Here is a 20,565-nt window from a genome sequence, read left to right on the forward strand (position 1 = left end):
GTTTGTTTACACTGTGACGATATCACGTTAGGGCTTAAGATTACGCTGAGTGTGCAAGACAGACAAAATTTGGATTTTAATATTTGAAATCTAACCCCTTTTTCCTAAAACCCCCTTTTACACCTTGATTGACAGGCTTTAATATAATAAGAAATAACCAAACAACAAAGAACTAAATAGTTTAATTTTACTAATTTTTTTTGTCAAATGTCAAATTATGTCGGTGTGAGCTACAGCTACCATGTCAGGTAATCACATTTCTAAAAGTTATTACAAAATAATCTTTAATAAAAAAAATATACATTTAAATTATTTTATAAATTATAAAAAAAAATTAAATTATTTTATACATTATAAAAAAACATAAATATATATTTTTTTTTTAACCCCAACAATCTATTTGACCCTTTGACCTTTGACCCCACCTGTTTAGAACGAACAGAAGGCAGAATGTTTGGGGGGCTCATAAGGTTTGCCCAATCCCTGGGGTTAGATTGTCCGAGGGTGAGGTCGTTGAGGGTGTTGTTTTGAAACGATGGATTATTCTTTTTCATCTCATCATCGTAAGCCTGTGTGTAAGATTAATATGAGATGGTTGTGCAATGTAAGAACATTGGGGTATAAATGGTAGCATCCTGGGTGTTGGGACCGTACCCATATAGAATAGAACTCAACATTTTAAATTATTAACAAAATATTAAAACGGCATAATCCCATATTACCCCGACCCAATAACCTGTATTATAAACCCCATGTGTGTTAGTAACCCAAGATGATGGACAGAATAAACAACACAGAGGGTTTATCCCGCACGAAAAATTTTGGGATTTTCCATCCAATCCAAAAATCGCGCAATTTCACTACTTCGGAAGGTAATCTACGCACAGGTCATTTGTAATCAACACTGCTGTATTAAACCAAGGTAAAATATCGCAAAAATTGTCGTAGAATCCGCGCAAAATACAACATTTCAGACATAATTCAGGCAAAAAGTTGGAAAAAAAAACTAAAACAATTGTAAAGAATTATAAAATTGTAAAATTCATCCTCTGCGTAAAAACAAACTTCTCTATCTGGTACAAAGTTCCGACCAACTACCTGTGGTTGAAGTGGGGGAGGATTCTTGTACGTACTCCAACTTGTGTCAAAACTATCATCAAAATCCTGGAAATTAACCCGGGACTTCTGATTGGTCCACTCCTGCTCCTCTTTTTCTCCTTCCTCCTCATTTTCTCTTTTCATCTCTCGGAGCATTTCCGCTTCAAAGGAGTCGCTCCAATTGCTCATCTGTGGAGAAACCATTGATGCGTAAATAACTTAGCCTTTTTCTTGCAATCTCTTAAAGTCAATATATTTATTGTATTGTAAATATAATTTTTAAAATAAACAAATTATCACCAATTATCCGGTTGCTATGAAAACCCAGTTGATTAACATTTGGTACTATGATTGATTCCACAAGCACGCATACATGCCCTCCCTTCCCATATTAGGTGTCTATGCAATAAATTAAATAATTCCAACCTGGAAATTACTCGACTCCGGCAACTTAGGAAGTCTCTCATGTTCAGTTAAGGGAATTTCCCTGATGCTTTTACGACTGACGACAACACTTTCTTGGCTCGCGTTGAATTGCTAAAGAAATATTTAAATTTATGTTCAAGTTGTTTTGCTTAATAAGACGTGTGAATAAGCACAACTAAAATATTGCTGCTTGTCTAATTTTACATGAATTCAAAGTTTGAATTATGTCTGACAATTTGGACAACCCATTAGTGACCACTGGGTTGGAGCAATTGCCGTTTAGTGTCTTGCCAAAGGACGCATACGCCAACAATGGTGGCACCGAGTCTCGAACCTGTATCTTTTGGTTTAGATACAAGCGCTACAACAATGGCAGAAAACTAATTCACTAAATTCCAACTTATAATTTATAACTTTATATCTTTATACTCTGACAAAAACAATTTGTTTTTAAATCAAACCTGGGATAAATTTAACTTCGGTGACTCGTGCGATGCGCTCTGCTCGATGGAGTCCTCTAGTGGCTCGTATGGTTCAACCATCGAGTTCTGAACAAGGGTGTCCACGGATGCTGTGAGTGTGGCGTCCGAACAACGGAGAGACGTTTTGCTCCGATCTATTGGAGGTTTCCTGGAGTCGGTGGGAACATCCGAGTATTTAGCGCTGCTGTAGTGATGCGGGGGTGAGGAGAGGTGGGGAATGTCAGGTGACATGGAAGACTGAGGTTGCGAGATCGAGTGTAAAGATCGGTGCGTGAAGTCGCGTGATAACTTCGTGATTGGACTCACAGTCGATCGAGCGGATGTTGGGCTTCTCGTGGAGCCTGCTGACGACCTTGCGGACGACACCGGACTTTTTATAAAGCGAGCTGAGTTTCTGGGGCTTGGGGAGTTTAGGATGATCTTCCTCTGGAGGTTTTGCTCCTCGTCCGAATCGGAGGAAGACCTTACGAAGTCCTCCTCGTGATCCCTGGATGTTGTGGAGCCGGATTCAGTCCGGATGCGAGGAATTGACCGTGGATGGGAGGAGAACATGAAGACACCATGATCCTCCTCCTCCTCTTCCTCGGAGTGGAACTCGATCTTTGAAAGATCCACCGCATCCACGAGGTTCACAAAGGAGGAGGACAATCCTTTAAGATGATCATCCGAATATTTAGGTTTCGGGATTTTCGAGATAGTTTGGATCTTTTTCTTTGTTTCTCTCTGTGTAAGAACCTGAGGTGTTTCTTGCACCGGTTGTTCCACTTCAGGTTTCTTCTTCGTTCTGTTGGTAAGCCTCGCGTTACTTGAACGGATTTTTCGCGCAGAGTTTTGTCGTGAGTAGTCAGTTGAAGTTGAACCACTTGTTCGGTCGCGACGTGCCGATAACGGGCCTCGTGTCTTTTTGTTGGAGGGATCGAACCGAACCTGGGGGAATCAGGAATGCAACTTATTTATCCTTTCATGATAGGGCAACGACAGTAATTATAACACTGGTGTTCTGTTTCATACACTTTGTGCCCGCTCACTAGTTAATACATATGTAACTTTGTAAGTGATTTTTTTTATGTATGACTGACAACTCCTTAGCAGCAACAAACCCCTTAGCAGCAACACACCACTTGGCAGCAACAAACCCCTTAGCAGCAACACACCACTTAGCAGCAACAAACCTTGGTCCCAAACGCAATATGTGTTGGTTGTTCGCGCATGGATCGTTTACTTGCAGCCACATCCTCACTTGACGACGACCAATACCCCGACGTTTCCCTTCCATCACCTCGCATCAGGGTGAGGTGGGATTTGATCCTTGGGACGGAAATTACCTGCGAGGAAACGACTTTAATATTCTCAAGTTATGCGCATGTAACCTCAGTTTTGTAGACAATCTATGTGTCTTCGTATATACACCTTAATGTGCAAAAATTTTGTTATAAAATGGGAAAATATGTTGAAATTAGTATATTATGAATCCAGCGTTTAGACATGTACACTTTGTCCTGTATTTACTTAACTGCATGGCATCATATAGTTATACACACCTTAATGAAACAGTGATAAAACACCACACATACACTTGTGTAATAATACACATCCCAGAACCCGCTTACAATAGGTGTTACAAGGCACGCCTGAGTCTTCGAATGTAGATCTAATTTATAAACTTGAATTCACCAACAATATATTCCCTACCATTGTTATATATTCCAGAGTGCTTGCAAACTGGAAAGCAGTTGGAATACTTTCGGTTGGGGTGAATTTATAATCATTGTTGTCGATAATGTCAATATTTTCGTGTGGACGCTGTTTCATTGTAAACACTCGACGTAGTTTGTAGTTACCTGTAATCACATATATATAAGTCAGTGGCAAATTCACTGAAATTAAAAGTCAAATTTCAAAGAATAAATATCATGCTGGCAAATAGTTTAAAGTGGGCAAACTAAAAACTCCATTTAAGCAAGTAACATATACCTTGTAAAGTAAATTCTTCGAGTGATTTAAAAGTTTGGTTTGGGAAAATATCTGAGACGATTGATTCGAGGTCGAGGCACAAATTCATCCAAGTTTCGCGTTTAATCATCGAGAGTGGGAGTTTCGCGTGGAGTGGCGTCATGGAAACGTCTTTAACCGATGATGACATCACAAAGCGACGTTTGTTGTTTCCACAATCGGTCATTGTTAGTTCGACGCCAAAGTCCTTGGATGGTGGGACCCAAACTTGAGAAATGAGATATCTATGGGGACATATAACGTTATTCTCCTGGAACTTGAGTGATTTATCTATGGTTGCCACTCCCATGCCCACAGTCGAGTTGCTCAAGCTATTGCAGTGTGTAGATAAGCAGACAGACATAACAGTAGTAACCAAATTACCAAACAACTTACAAACAATATACACCATACCTTTGCGTTAGCCCGAGCGAAGTTTGCTTTTGACCGGCGAGTGGGAACTTTAACCTGGCAGTCGTCGTCGTCCCTTCCACAGCGTAAACGAAGCCTTTCACTTCTTTAACATAATCTCGTTTAACGGCCGGGTTTTTATATTTATTAAGCGGGTCTTTGCCGCTAGCGCAAAACACGTCGACGGTCGGGCCGCCTTGGAATTCATTTTTAAACATACTGTTCGCACATTTCAGTTATAACTCGTAAAAATGAACACTTTTAGTTGAATTTTCGTCTTTACTGAATTACAAATCTTGAATAAAAAAATAGTTTTGGTTACCAGCATAGAAACCTAACCGCTGTATTCAACGAATTGCAGTTTTTTCGTCTTGGGGCGAATTTAAGTTTCATTTATTCTAAAATTTCTTATTATGATGCCTGTTTTTTGCAACAGAATATACATATGTAAAATATAATTTCTTCCCAGACAATCTTAATTTAACATAAAGGTATATTATGCAAATCAAAGTCAACAGAAATTATGATAAAAACTCTGTATTTGATTTCTATTAAACATATACGATGTCTATGAACTGCTGCTTACAACACGGGGAATACCCGAACATGTGGTTTCCCCAAAATTGTATAATTTGTAAATGTCTGTAGTACAGTTTAAATAGATAGATGTTATCCATGTATTTGTATGGCTGTGGTAAAGCATAGAAGAAATATGACTCCATGTAGGCTATCATATGGGCATGGAAGTGGCAACCATGGATAAGTTACTATACAGTTTAAAATTTAAAACCGCACGAGGTGTATGAAACAGAAGATCCGTGTTATAAGGACTGTTGTTTCCCCGCCACTTAAGGATAAATAAGTTACATTTAATCATTATGTTTACCATATTTTTAGATATTATAGTTGATACATCAATGTTAGTAGAATGGCTGCAGCTGAAAAGAAACCAGAATCAAGTTTAGTAACTGAAGGAAAAGCCTCAATAATCTTCCCGAGTGCTAACAGTGTGTTTTATAATCCTGTTCAGGAGTTTAACAGAGATATCACGTGAGTTTGGGTGGTTTGATCACTTTGGCCGCAACGATAACTTATTAATATTACCCTCAGTTATAACCATTAAGGGTGTTAAGCGACAATTAAAAACGCCCTTAAGCTATCATTTTGAGTGTATGTGTCCTTAGCAAATACACTCACCAATTAGCAACTGCTACAACCGAGTGGATACTAATTCAGCCAAATGGGTTGTTTATAAAATACAGCCATACATTAAAAAAAAGAAAAACAACCACCTACACAGTTATATGCGTGATATAAGTGGGGGTGTTAATTTAGTACAGTATTATGTTTTTATTCATTCAATAAATATTTCAACTTTTTTCCCACAGAATCGCAGCAATCACAGAGTTTATTAAAGAAAAGTTGAAGAAAAACAAAATTAACGGTGAGATCAAAAGTTCGAGGTAGAAATTTTTTTGTTTAAATATTTATTGTAACTCAACAGGGCATTGAATAAACTGGTTGGATTACAAATTTAAAGCTTTTTCGTTAAGGATATATTTAATATAGCACTGATTTTTAACTGAAATAATTGATTTTCTTTTCCAAATTAACGACATTGCTTGGATTTTGAAACAAAATTCATGGCATTCTCGACTGCTTTATATTTTTTTCACCAAATGTTTAACTTCAGCCGTTGAATTTGGTCGTGAAGATGCCGCGTCAGTTATTTCATTGAACGAAGATGAAACGGAAGAAAAGATTTACCCGGGGGAAAAATATGAGGTGGGTTGGTTATTGTGGAGGGGTGATGATAGTTGTTATAATACGGGTGTTCTGCTTCAAACACCCCGTGCCCACTTACAAGTTGCTACGGATACAACTTTGTGAGTGATTGTTTTGCTGTGTGGTTTTTCCTTTTTTTTAGTTCATGGCTAACAATCTAGACAACATAACACACCACTGGGTTTGAGCAATTGCCATTAACTAACCAAGATACCAAATTAACCAAACTAACAACATTTATCCACAATTCCATAGGAAGGAGTTACGATCCTCGAAGCGTTATCGGCCACCGGATTACGATCGGTTCGTTTTGCCAAAGAACTTCCCGGCGTTAAGAGGATCGTGGCAAACGATTTGTCACATGACGCATTCCAGTTGATCGAGCGCAACATCAAACACAACGAAGTCGGACACCTAGTGGAAGCGAACTTGGGAGATGCAACGTAAGGGGGTTTCCCTGATGTGGAAATGTTTATATGGATTGTAGCGAAAGTTTAAAAGTTGTGGATTACTGTCTGTATAACTTAACCTGTGTGTATGTATCTTTAGGTTTATTCCCATTATTACCCCTTTATGTGAGCTTGGACGTGTTGTAATTTTTATAAACTAATATAAATATAAACACAAGTTGTTCATACAGATCATAGTTAAACTTGTTGTTAAAGTTAAGACTTTGTTGTCTATATAATTGAAAACTTCATAGATTTAGGAGTTTTATTCATCTGCTATTTAAAGTGTAACTTGTGTTAAGGTTAAACACATTTGTTTATTAACAAACGATTGTTTTTTAGGACATTCATGTATTCGAACCGTGGTAAATTGAAAGAGTTCGACGTGATTGATATTGACCCTTATGGGAGCGCGGCTTGTTTCCTGGACGCTGCCGTGCAAGCTGTTAAACCGGGTGGTAAGTAAGGAGGGTGTAGGCAGCCATAAATAATATATTATTATTATGGAGGGTCGTGTCACCCTAGACACACCTACAGTTAGGTCCATGTAACTTTACTTAATGGGTTATTTGAAAAATTTGTAACTTTTTTAGAGTTTAAATATATATATAAAAAACTCCTTCTTCCACTCCCAGGTTTACTATGCGTCACTTGTACCGATATGGCCGTAATGGCCGGCAACTTCCCTGGAACTTGTTGGGCTAAATATCAATCAGTTCCGCTCAAGTCTAAAGCTTGTCATGAACAGGTAGGGGGGGGTGGGTGGGTAATGCCTTGGGTCTTAGTGTAGGGTTTAATATATATGTTGCTGGAACTTGCTGCTACCATTGTGGGCGTATGTGTCCTTGGGCAAGATACTTATTGGCAATTTCTCCAACCCAGTGGTCACTAATGGGTTGTCTAAATTTTCCCCATGACAGTATGTTGTAATGTACAATTCTATGCTGTCATCATTCACAGGCGTTACGGATCGTGCTGGGTTCGATTTCTTCCCACGCTGCTCGTTATTCTCGCTACATCGTCCCCCTGTTGTCACTTAGTGTGGATTTCTATGTTCGTATATTCATGCAGGTTCATTATAAACCAAGTATTGCGCAACAAGCATCAAGGTGATGTCATAATGAGTTTGTGATGTAATATATTAGGTCACAATTTAATCCCAAGTTTCCAAATATTTTTTAAAAGTCTGAAAAAGATTTTTGGCAATTTTATTTTTAACAGGATCAACATTTCACTTATTTAAAGTTCATAAAACAATAATATAGTTTGCACCACTTTTACAGGTGTTTAGATAGGTTAAGTTGTATTAGGCAAACTTAAGAATATTTTCAAAAATATCACAATTTTTCACTTTATTTAGCAAATAGATAAAAATAAGTCTCAGACTTTTCTGCTACTTTGAGTTTGAGTTATTCCAAAATTATTACATTTTCATTAATATTGTTGTTTTCATAAAAAGTGAAAAAACACTTATGTTTGCAAAATATCAATATTTAAGATCCCCCCCTTACACCCAGTAAACAGATCAAGATATATCGCTGCGTTGGATGTGGTTCGTTGCATCAACAGAACATAGTGGATGTTAAAGGGACAGAGAAAAAGTAAGATGTGGGTTCTTGTTGATGTGGGTGACTGGTATATCGTGTGTTATTTATGTTTATACTGTTTCTTATTGTTGTTGTTTTTGCCAAAATAAATTTTACAGCAAAAATGTTTCTCTCAAATTTGTCATCAAAATTATTTCCAACTTTAAACCACAAACAGGCACCTCACATAATTTATATTAATTACTAAAGGTTAATGCAAAGCACGTGGTCTTAACTAACTGCTAATATTGTATACGTGTGAGGTTGTACAGCGTGGCATGCCAGGAATTTAGGCCAGAGTTGTCCCTTTACTCCAAAATACACCCACACCACATATTCATATTTGCTCACAAACCCCAAACTGTAATGATTAAATGAGCTCAGTTCTACAATTCTTTATGAAATTAAAACCTTTACAAATTTTTACAAAATTTTTCAATTGTTTTTTCCATGAGTTGTACAAATTTACCTTCTATACTTCAGCCCCACCTACTTTGCAAGTGTCGGTCCCCCTGTTGATGAACGATGCGTCGAGTGCAATCATAGATTTAAGGTTTGGTGTTTGATTGACATCTTGTTCTTTCTGTAGTTAACCATTGTATATTGTTGTGTCTGTGTTGGGAAAGGTGTTGAGTCAACATTGGTAATAAATTAAATGGAGGGTTAATAAAGTGTTTATGGCATAGAAACACCGATGGTGAGGCAACAATGTTGCTTCAATTGTGGGTGTACTTGCTCCAACCCAGTGGTCACTAATGGGGTTTTCCAAATTGTCAGCCATACATAAAAAACAATCACCCACAAAGTAACTTGTAAGCTGACACAAGGTATATAAAACAGAACACTGTTGTTGTTATGCGAGGATAAATATACCCTTTATACCTTAATCTTACAATTTCAAAACTTAAGTACATGTACAAGCTATAGTATTAACATAGAAATCATATTCCTTTAGATTGGGGGACCGTACTGGGGAGCAGCCATGCATGACCAAGATTTTGTTCGTAGAATTTTAACATCGGTGAAAAATTTTCCTAAAAGATTTGGAACTTCTGAACGAATCATAGGAATGTTGACCATGGTTGCTGAGGTGATTGGGTAAAAGTATCTAAGTATTATACGCATGGGACTCAAATGTTTTTAAATGTAGGGGAGGCAGGGATAGATAGACATGTGTTCGTTGGTTAATACAATGCAGGAAACGGCAGGGCAGGTCTGCTCACCCCGCCACCCAAAAATATTTTAAATCATGTTTTTAAAAATGCCTAAACTCATCTTTTTGGTCATAAAATATCTCCCATAAGTCACTGTGAATATTACTGCGAAGTACATTCCACTTTTTAATGTTAGTTGTCTAACAGGAATTACCGGATGTTCCTTTTTATTACATCACTGATGAACTCTCGATGACCTTGCGTTGTGGTTCGCCGTCAGCTAAACTAATCAGGTGATTTCTATGTTTGTTTGTTTGTAATAATGGTAATAATCACCCACAAAGTAACATACATGGATAACACGTAAGCAGGCGCTTAAGGTTCGAGGCAGGTGCTAACCAACTGTGCTACGGTGCCGGACAAATCATTACTACGGTGCAAGACAATTCATGTGCAATTAGTAGAATGGGAAACACAGTACTAACAAAACTTATACAGCAACCAAACCATTACCACCTATTTATTCCATACAGATCCGCCATATTAAACTCAGGTTACAGAGTCTCCTCGTTCCATGGAAGAGTAAACTCAATAAAGACGGACGCCCCGTCTACATTTATATGGGATGTGATGCGTACGTGGGTAAGTGGGTGTGGCTGGTTTATGGGGGACGCGGGGCAACGACAGTCGTTATAACACGGGTGTTCTGTTTTATACACCTCGTGCCCGCTTACGAGTTACCACGTGTGTAACTTTGTTGGTGATTGTTTATAAATACCAAAGAAGTCCATTTGTTTATCAAACTATGCATGACAGCAAAACATATAAATTAATAACCACCAACCATATTTCCATACACACTACAGGGCAAAAGTCAAAACATAAAGACGGAAAAATTGAAAGAAGATTCTGCGGCGAAATTTATTCTTAACAAAGCGATTGTGACGAAAAAAATAGATTTTACCGACCACAAAGAAGCTGACCCCGTGTCGAAGGTCAAAGGAATAACCAGGTTTCCCGAGTTGCCTGCTAACTGGGGACCCAAGGCTCGCGCGAAGACAAACAAGTAAGTGACTGTGCTATTATTGTGCGCAGTGGTGCAGCCAGGAAAGTTTTAAAGTTGCGATCACGCACAAAGTAATTTTTTAAGCATGTAACAACTCACTTCATCCTTACCAGCTTATAACAACTGACCTTCCATGGTCGTTATTTTGCGGCATCTTGGTATGCTATGACCATGCTACATCTAATATTACTTGGCACAAATGTGACAGTGAGCCACACCAGTGTAAAGCTATGGTTTGGCACAACACAAAACTTACAAAACATCAATGGTTTATTACAGAGACGGTAAAGTTGAAATATCGAACGATTTAAAAGAAAGGAGCAAAAAATTTCAAGGAAAAAGAAACAAAAAGTTGACAGAGGAATCGGAGTCAAAGAAAATAAAACTTTGAGAATTTTAGGAAATTGTTTAAATTTTGTTGGGAGGAAATAAACAAAACATACTAAATTGTTTTTCTTAGCGTTGTGTTTAATTTTATGCATCGTGTTTCAAGGTGTGTAGTAGTAAAAAGTCTAAGGCGGCATATTTTGATACTGGAGATGATTGTCAGGGTTTTTAATCTATGTTACGGAAACCCTGACATGTGTCACAGCGTTATTATTGTTAGGGAAAATAGTTAAATTAGAGGCATTACAAACCTTATAGTGAGACTACTGTTAAAAATAGTAAGAACCAAACACAGCTGGTATAATTAAATATATTACAAAGCATTAAGTTTCTCCATCGTCAACCACAAGACTTGGGTTCACACAACATCGGTTCGGTTTCGCAAGAATTCCATACGCTAGTGGAAGCAATGGTGATATATCATCCTTATGTGTGGTCTCTAGTATGGGGAATACCCTGTTCTGCAGGATATCAAGCAGGGCCATTTGTGATTCAAGCCAGCGATGTTCATGCCGCGCAGAAACGTACTTTTCAACTTCGTTTTTATCGCGGTAAACGTAGAATTGTTGCGATGAATTATCTGGTTGAAGTTCCATTGTTGGAAGGTTTTTATCTGTTTGTTGTTCATCAATAATTTCAACTTTATTCAAGAAACTTAACATATCGTCCAGTTGGTCAACTAGAACTTTGGCGCGTGAAATTAAACTTTTTTGTTTGTAAACAAATTTTGCGTCGATGGTAGCAGGTGAGGGTTCCGATGGTGTAAACACGGTCACCAATCGCTCACAAACTGCGATACAATCTTCAAGTTTGTTGTTCACAGCTCTGGATGTGAATAATGGGGTTTCCCCAGCATCAATACCACTCAATTTCGAGATGAAATTCATCTCAGCTTCGCATGGTCGTTCTTGGAACAAGTTTTTAATCGTTTCTTCTTCCATTATTTTCCGATGCATCTCCCTTAACTTCCTAATCTTGCTGGGAGGTTTTTGGTTTTCCAAAACTTCTTCAAAATCAAGATATTTGTATCTATGTTGAGGCTTTGGCAGAAAAGATTCACTCTTTACTGGTTTTGAAACTTTTTTCTCTGCTTCCAATTTGCTCGGTTTTGAAACAGGAGCAGTTTTGGCTCTTCCCTGCTTATGAGTGTTTGGTGCATTCTTTAATTTTCCTTTCTCATTTTCTCTACTTTTCCCTTTCTCTTTTTCCCGGCCCTTTTGAGACACTTTAGAAGCGGATGTTTTGCTCCTAACAATCCTTGCTTTCCTCAGCATCTCTTCAACTTCCAACATCCCAGAGGATTGAGGAGGATCTTCTTCTTCTTGAGGAGGCGGGAAGGGGGTTGGATCGCATTTGATCGGCCAAGGTTTCAGAAGACAATCTGTACAGCATGAAACATCTTGTGTGAATGAATGTTACTTATATTACTTTCCATTGCTTTGCATATATAGTAGAGTGGGGTAAGATGGGACTCTTAAAAACACACGCTATGGTTGATTGTAACTTATCTACCCCGTGCATAGCAGAGCAATGCCAGAACTTTACATCATAAATAATAATGCAGACACCAGCAATGAATCAGAAATGTTCAGAGAGAAATTTAAATTTTTTTTATAACTTTACTTATTTATCCTCACGTGGTTGTGTAACGCCTAGCAGTTCAACAGTTACGGTACATAAAGAGCATTTTAATTCATAAACCACATTCCTGCTTACGAGTTACCATGTATGTCACTTAGTAGGTGATTGTTTTTATGTTTGGCTGACAATTTGGACAACCCGTTAGTGATTACACCGGATGCTATTTTATATTAATAAAAAAACTAGATTTCTTGACAATGCATCACAGCTAAAACATATTCGCAATGTCTAGTATTTACGTATTAACACGTTTACCACCTAGCCAGAAAGTAGGCTATATTCACAGACGAACAGTGACTGATGAAAACATAAAAACATCACACACACAATATGTTTGTTTATAAACGAAATTTTTATTTGAGTAAACGGATCCCAAATGCGAAAATATTGCCAAACCAGTAAGCGCAATTGATATCTTTTTATAATAAATGTATTTATTGGCTATAACTATTCCATAAACACGAAATCCTCGGTTTATAACCGACGACATGCCTATGTAAACGCATTTCACATAAAATGTTGTTTATATTCACCACAAAGATCAGTATTTATTACTTACTGTATTTCTCTGCGATATAACTTTCTTGTGCTTTTAGTATTTGTAGCTGATGTTCATATTCTTCGAGTTTGAGACGAAGTTCGTTCATTATTTAGAATAATTGGCTTATGTTTACATAAATAACAATTTTACTGAAGTGCAATCGAAAATCGACAAATTTAAAATTCGTCCCTGAACTTTAGTAACTTTAACCTAACCCCTTCACCTCAAAACTTTTTTAACGGATTTCGTAAAGGATACCAAATTAATAACTTTATGGAGATTTAGTTACACGAGAAGAAATAATTGTTAAAGATTTATCTCATTCTAACAATAATATAAAAGAATAAAAATAAAAAAGTTTAAAACGAAGGGGTGTATGTTAAAGTTGGTTGAATATTTATGCAAATTTCTGGAAGTCATAGAAATCCTTAAACTGCAAACCAGCGGGGAGCAAGTTCGTAATTTCATACATTCGCGTAAGTGGGCAACGGTAGTCGGTAACTAGAAAGTTTCCTACGGGTCTTCTGTTTCATAAACACCTCGTGCCCGCTTATGGTTACCACTTTTGTAACTTTGTGTGCGGTTGTTTATACACCAACGGGCTTCGAACCCGTTATCCTCTGGTAGCAAGACCAGTGACCACTCAACCACGCCGCCTATGTTGTTTCAACTGAATATAGAATGTTACAAGTTTCGAATTCCAGTCAAGTAAGAAGATTAAAACATTTCTTTCATTTTATTTCCGCAACGACGACAATTATACAGATTGGCAACAACGTATAGAAACGACTTTTAAAATTTAAAATGAACAAAAGGTGGCAGCTAAAAACAACGACATTGCAACATATTTTAATATAAAAATAGAAATATTAAAAATACTTAAGACGACAAAGCGTTCGATTATTCATTGTGACGTCATAGCACCCATTATTCGAAACAATTAAACAGACTTTTACAGCAAACTTGCGCGTTCTCGCTGCATTTCTCGACCACGGAAGAAAACTTGAATTTATTAGGCTTTGGTTGTTTCTGTACCACGGTGTCCACAGTCATTTCTTTGTACGGTTGCGCGGACAACGATTGTGATCCCACTTCGAGCCCACCACCCACAGTCACTTTATGTCGAAGTTCCGCTTCCTCCAACTTGTCCATTATCCTCTCCGCTAACCGTTGGAAAGCTTTCTCTACGTCACATCCTGTTAGGGCGGAAGTTTCAACAAACGTCGAGTTTCGTTGCTTGGCAACCCTCATCGCTGTTTCTATAGGAACGGACCTTTGATGACGTAGATCAACCTTGTTACCAACCATCATTGTGACGGGTGAATCAACGTATTCTGACATCGTACGCGCGAGGTTCTCGAACCAGTTGGAAACGTTTTCGAACGTTCGAACCTTTGTGATGTCATAGACGATAAGCGCTCCAACCGCTCCGTGGTAATAAGCGTTTGTTATGCTTCTGGAATAAATAGTAATTGTTTATTTAAAATTAAATTACATAAAAACTTTTTTCAACTTGAATGTATGTAACTTATTTATCCTCGCATGGCGGGGCAACAACAGTCGTTATAACACGGATGTCCTGTTTCATACACCTCGTGCCCGCTTACGAGTTACCATGTATATATGTAACTTTGTTGATGGGTTGAAGCAGTTGCAGTTAATATCTTTTTCCAAGAAACATACACCCACATATACATTTGTTAAATTAACCTTTTAAAATAAAATCTTTTAAAATAATCAAAAATACTAATCGCAACCAAGTATATATGTCAAAGTTAACGTATTCCCACATACGGTAACTATTTTATCGATTTTTAAAAATCGACCAAACGAAAATAAATGAGTTTTGTTTTCGCTCAAAGGAAGCAGTTTTAATTAACAATTTCCTGCGAATAATTAATAATCAATTAACTAATCAAGTGGCAAACGTCACGCCTTTGAAGAGAAAGCGGCCAATATGCAAATTAGATTTAATGTTATGTATAAACACTTTTAATTTATGTAAAATACATATATTTTAAACGATACAAAATAATTTCACCGTGGCAACTAACATTTGCATGGTATTGCAAAAATAAACCCCAACCTAAAAAAAGTTAAAATGGTTTAATTTGAATATAACTTTATGTACAAACAGAATTCATCTAAAATTGGAACACTCGTGATATAACAACTGTCGTTTCCATAAACACGCGTGGAAAAAATTTACATTTATTAAAAAACCCTCAAAGTTACATACGTGGTAACTTGTGGGGAAAAATAAATTACATTTATTTCAAAATTCAAATTTCCCGCCAAACCTGAACATTTCTCTTCCCGCCAAATCCCAGATATGCAAACAAACGACTTTTCCCTTCACGTGAATCACCTTTGTGACGTATTCAACACCAACAGTGGGCTTGACGTCATCATCAAACTGGTCACGTGTGAATTTGTTAACAATCTGGGTTTTCCCCACCCCGGGATCCCCGATCAGTAAGACTTTCATTACCTGGTCGTATTTGCTGCAAATAATAAAAAGTTTAAATAACTGTTGGTGTGCACACAATGTAGGACAAAAAATATACGCATTGTAGCGTATAGTTCGCCTCGGTGTAAAAAAAGAACAAAAAAAGAAATATCCACATCAAGCCTTGTTCAGCGCAGGTAAGCGTCGACACTTATTTCTTTGTTTGTTCTTATAAGCAATATTGTTAAACAGAAATTTTTCATTATTGTGATTCGGTTTAAAATCGCGCAATACTTATGACATCATAGGATAACGCTATACGTGACACAGGACAGTGATTATGACATCACAGACGCCATAATTGGATAACAGAAGCAACATACGTCACAAATGAAATTAACAAAAAGTCGATAAACTTCATGGTAGAGAAATATATGGATTGAATAATTTAGAATATTAGGCAAACAAACAATATGTTTATACTTATAGTAGAGTGGGGGTAAGATGGGACATGGTCGGGTTTAAATTTATGTAGTAAAATCCCATCTTACCCCACACTATTATATATTTCGTGCTCGGTATATCCACAATAACGCCATTTAAAAAAAATAAGTTCACTGGAACGGCATTATGGTAGTTTTGAAAAGTTTAAACCCGGATTGAAATGAATTTGATTGCTTGTTATCTGAATAAACTTATAACTAGCCCTGATGTATTTAACTAAATTGAAGGCCGTTACATGAGATTTAACTCAAATTCCCTAAAACAACGTTTACCATTCAATAACATTTCTTATAACCAAGTTATTGTTAAACTTTAAATATGAAACGAAACTCACCATTCTTGGCTGTACGTCATCTCTTTACTGTACTTTATATTTAATACAGATTCAAGCGCTTTTAACTAAGATATCTGTCGTGTAAAACGTCGAGATTAAGCATTGAAATGTTAGAATAGCAAGGGGTGCAGCACGCTGTGTGTCGATTTAACGATTTAAAGTCATTTGGATCAATACATGGGACGTTCTCACGGGAATACACCGATACATTCATTGTATGGCCTGCTATAGATTCAGGTGGTTCGTACAATGTAGATTTCCCAACGGTCGGATATCTATGAAATCTATCATGGCGGGTGGGTGGTTGGTTAATTAGGAAAGCTATAACTATACGTCTCGTGCTTGATTGGGAATCGATTTCGTTGGCTTAACTTAATGCATCTGTTTACCTCATGCTTGCTGTCGATTCATTTATTTATCTCGTGTTTAAGATTTAACATGGTGTATTCATACACCTCATGCTCACTGTCGAGTTATAACATGGGTGTCTTCCTATATATACATCAAACACACATGGTGTATTCATACACCTCATGCTCACTGTCGAGTTATAACATAGCTGTCTTCTTATACACCAGACACACATTATGTATTCATACACCTCATGCTCACTGTCGAGTTATAACATGGGTGTCTTCTTATACACCAGACACACATGGTGTATTCATACACCTCATGCTCACTGTCGAGTTATAACAAGGGTGTCTTCTTATACACCAGACACACATGGTGTATTCATACACCTCATGCTCACTGTCGAGTTATAACATGGGTGTCTTCTTATACACCAGACACTCATGGTGTATTCATACACCTCATGCTCACTGTCGAGTTATAACATGGGTGTCTTCTTATACACCAGACACACATGGTGTATTCATACACCTCATGCTCACTGTCGAGTTATAACATGGGTGTCTTCTTATACACCAGACACACATGGTGTATTCATACACCTCATGCTCACTGTCGAGTTATAACATGGGTGTCTTCTTATACACCAGACACTCATGGTGTATTCATACACCTCATGCTCACTGTCGAGTTATAACATGGGTGTCTTCTTATACACCAGACACACATGGTGTATTCATACACCTCATGCTCACTGTCGAGTTATAACATGGGTGTCTTCTTATACACCAGACACACATGGTGTATTCATACACCTCATGCTCACTGTCAAGTTATAACATGGGTGTCTTCTTATACACCAGACACACATGGTGTATTCATACAGCTCACACATACGTAGTACAACAATAGTCCCCATACAGTTAATACACACAAATAGTCAATATTCATGTTGTGCATAACCACGAATAAGTTATTCAAAGCAAGTCATTAATAATTTACTAAGTGACTAAAAATCATTAAACCAAAACCTCAAGGGATCGCAGCCTAAAACTGTAAGAAGATTTTTAACTTATCCTTGTCAACCTATGTGTATACTGTGGGGTAAGATGGGATACCGTTAGCACCTGAATCCCATATTTTCTAAGTGTGTTTTAACAATTAACCAAAACCTTATTAAAATAAATAAACGTAGTTTTGTTTTTCTGTTCGAATACGATAGCAATGATCTCACTAATTATAACAACAAAGAAAGAGAATCCGGAGCAAAATACATTGAAACATTCAGTTTTACGAGCTATTGTTACAAATTGTTTGCAAAAGCATCAAAGGCGTGGCTGTTAAACTTAACGTACACATAACTCAACGTGAGTTGCAACTAATATAAACTGTATTATTAACTAAAACTATAACGCTCGTATAACTCAACAATCCCACCGCATTAAGTTACTACGTACTACTGCGCACTAACAGTGCCAGCCCTTTAAATTTCCCCGCAAATATTTTCTTTACTTCTCACTAATTTAACCGAACTGCTACAAGTTACACCAAATCATTAAACCTCGCACTTATATAACCACATCACACCCACACCACCAACGTAAGGTTGCCAGCTGCTTAACCGAAAATGACGTTTCATCTATGACGTCATCGTGGAAACTACCCACGTGTTTCACGCATCAGGAAGCGTCCATTGTTACGCTACAATGTATCAATCCTAAAATTCTGCACTGTTGCGGTTTCTATACAATTATGACGTCACATCCATGGTTTAAAATAGAAACGTAACTGGTTTTGAAGACGAATTTATAATTAATCCCGGTATAGTTTCATGTATGTTTCTTTTAAATTGACATTTTATGGCTCGAATGTATGAGTGATAATATTAACACCTTTACTCCGCCTTTTTGGTTACGGTAACGAAGATTAGGGTAAATTAAAAACAACGAAAACGCGGTTTGTTAAAACGCTCCTACATACGCTTAAAGCGGTAAGGAAATTTACCATCGACCGCGCTAATTACGAAAAATAAAGCAAAAAATATCGCAAATTATTCGAAGGTACAATCGCTGTATTGTTTGGTTGAGATGTAAGCGCCCTAACCACTGGGGCAAAGAAAACTTATAGTAGGGTTAAAAGATGGGACGCTTTTTATTCTATTTCGTTGTTTCGACTTTCCCACCCTATCATATCTGTTTACATAAACCTAAACACCCCATTAATTAACCACCTCACCTCACAGACATAACTTATCACGAAGATCAACAAAAGTTCCAGCGCAATTAACAAGATGACTTTACAAAATAAATTTCGCTTTGCATATGTCACGTTTTGGTGTAGACAGGTCACGCGTATTCGAAGACCTCCATATTTAGAAACTTAATTTCGACATTTCACGATTTTTGACCAAAGTTGGACATTTTGTCTGCGGAGCAATGGCACAGTGCTGGTCTATAGCACGCGTGTAGTATATACAAAGGACACTTAGTTCGATGCTCGACGCTGCTACCATTGTAGGCGCGTATGTTTCCTTTGGCAAGACGTTTAACGGCAATTGCTCTAAGATGAAATTTATGATTTATTTAAACCAACGTTTTGAAGAAATCGGACAGATGAACATTACAATAAACTTTACGTTAAAATTATACCAGAAAGTTATTTTTAAAACTAACACAATGAAAATTACATAAACAAACAAAACTTCCAAAAAGCATGAGCCAAATGCCCTTAAATCTGTTTTCAGGCCATTTTGCGAAATTTGCGGCTACTACGTATTGTTTAGGATCTGCTGTTTAATTTACGCCTAGTATTAATTTCCGATGTAAATGTGCGTGTTTATACATTTGTTTAAAATATGAACTAATTTATTATAAAAATTAAATCACTTTCGTTTCGCTACTCTGAAAATAATTTAAATAAATTACGCAACAATGCATTTTATTAATCATCATGACGTCACGCGGTAAAAACTTATGGTGTTTCCCCTTTTTGCAACGTATCGAACATTTGGTACTCTCCCTGTTTTTATTTTCCGGATATTTAAAAAATATTTTAATCGAAAATCTAAAACACGAACTAACCGAAACTGATTCATTCTCGCATGGCGGAGCAACTACAGCGTTATAACACGGGTGTTCTGTTTTATACAACTCGTGCCCGCTTACAAGTTACCACGTATCTTTGTCGGTAATTATTTTTGTGCAAAGATACATACGCCCACAATAAAAGTTATAATAATAATAATAATAACTTTTATTGGTCTCTTCGATTACGGTGGCGAAGATTTAAAAATATTTTAAACGAAAAGACAGGATATAGCGACAGCTAAATGACGTTGATACACACAATGGATACTAAGTTAAACCCACGCAGCCTAATATATTACAATTTATCTCATTTGTTCTCATACTTTTAATATCTAGAAGTCACTTTTGAATATTAACATTACACCTTTGTCTTACTACAATACAACTGCTCAATGTGACCAAAACGAACTGAACTAAAATGCTGTTCCGTTTTCCCATCGCTTTGGTCCTAAAAAGCGCAAGACTTCGTTTAAAACACACTTACACTTTAAAACCGGAGCAATAATTGCTCTTGCCTCGCCAAAGCTAAATTAGTCCTTTCTGCTTGAGGCTTTAATCACAATTTGCCGTGGTTTTATTTCCAAATTTTTATTCCACTCCCCGGTATTTATTCGATGTTTATGCTAGTTCTGCTTGATTGCGTTTTAATGCCCTACGAAAAGGTGTTTCCCCTAATGTTAAATTGTACAAAATGTTTTTGTTGTTGTTTTTAGTAAGTTATTTACGAATTTAATGTTATTTTACGCAAGTTTACAGCTCCAAATATGATGAAATGACCAGATAATAGCATTGAATAGTTACAATTTGAAGTAATTTGTAT

The 20,565-nt window shown here is 37.0% G+C and overlaps 4 protein-coding genes across 4 annotated transcripts in view; 1 reads left to right on the forward strand and 3 right to left on the reverse strand.

The window, feature by feature from the left end:
* Nucleotides 1-4,733, reverse strand: part of LOC100182546 (uncharacterized protein C3orf67 homolog) — a 6,016-nt gene extending 1,283 nt beyond the window's left edge. Inside the window, exons 1-8 of the mRNA XM_009863518.3 lie at nucleotides 4,413-4,733; nucleotides 3,981-4,243; nucleotides 3,699-3,847; nucleotides 3,179-3,331; nucleotides 1,986-2,933; nucleotides 1,525-1,635; nucleotides 1,099-1,287; nucleotides 426-569 (exon numbers count right to left, since the gene is read on the reverse strand). Coding sequence (XP_009861820.2) covers nucleotides 426-569; nucleotides 1,099-1,287; nucleotides 1,525-1,635; nucleotides 1,986-2,933; nucleotides 3,179-3,331; nucleotides 3,699-3,847; nucleotides 3,981-4,243; nucleotides 4,413-4,627 — 2,172 coding nt within the window. The 5' untranslated portion in view covers nucleotides 4,628-4,733. The remainder of the gene's footprint in view (nucleotides 1-425; nucleotides 570-1,098; nucleotides 1,288-1,524; nucleotides 1,636-1,985; nucleotides 2,934-3,178; nucleotides 3,332-3,698; nucleotides 3,848-3,980; nucleotides 4,244-4,412) is intronic.
* A 551-nt stretch (nucleotides 4,734-5,284) lies between these two features.
* On the forward strand, nucleotides 5,285-11,071 carry LOC100185676 (tRNA (guanine(26)-N(2))-dimethyltransferase). The gene is made up of 14 exons (XM_026839128.1): nucleotides 5,285-5,459; nucleotides 5,798-5,853; nucleotides 6,103-6,194; nucleotides 6,450-6,637; nucleotides 6,986-7,101; nucleotides 7,279-7,391; nucleotides 7,604-7,752; nucleotides 8,161-8,244; nucleotides 8,713-8,782; nucleotides 9,185-9,319; nucleotides 9,591-9,676; nucleotides 9,917-10,025; nucleotides 10,250-10,449; nucleotides 10,729-11,071. The coding sequence occupies exons 1-14, from the start codon at nucleotides 5,338-5,340 to the stop codon at nucleotides 10,838-10,840; spliced, it is 1,632 nt and encodes a 543-aa protein (XP_026694929.1). The 5' UTR covers nucleotides 5,285-5,337; the 3' UTR covers nucleotides 10,841-11,071.
* Nucleotides 10,897-17,843, reverse strand: LOC100183308. The gene is made up of 3 exons (XM_018816205.2): nucleotides 17,832-17,843; nucleotides 13,037-13,167; nucleotides 10,897-12,217 (listed from the first exon to the last, which is right to left on the reverse strand). Exons 2-3 carry the CDS (start codon nucleotides 13,122-13,124, stop codon nucleotides 11,160-11,162), a joined length of 1,146 nt encoding a protein of 381 aa, XP_018671750.1. The 5' UTR covers nucleotides 13,125-13,167; nucleotides 17,832-17,843; the 3' UTR covers nucleotides 10,897-11,159.
* Nucleotides 13,946-16,325, reverse strand: LOC100184914 (ras-related protein RABA2b-like). Its single transcript, XM_002130298.5, has 3 exons — nucleotides 16,306-16,325; nucleotides 15,319-15,522; nucleotides 13,946-14,474 (listed from the first exon to the last, which is right to left on the reverse strand). Exons 1-3 carry the CDS (start codon nucleotides 16,323-16,325, stop codon nucleotides 13,946-13,948), a joined length of 753 nt encoding a protein of 250 aa, XP_002130334.2.
* Nucleotides 17,844-20,565: the final 2,722 nt, after the last annotated feature.

Source organism: Ciona intestinalis, unplaced genomic scaffold (assembly GCF_000224145.3).
Source record: "Ciona intestinalis unplaced genomic scaffold, KH HT000157.2, whole genome shotgun sequence".
Classification (NCBI taxonomy): Eukaryota; Metazoa; Chordata; class Ascidiacea; order Phlebobranchia; family Cionidae; genus Ciona; species Ciona intestinalis.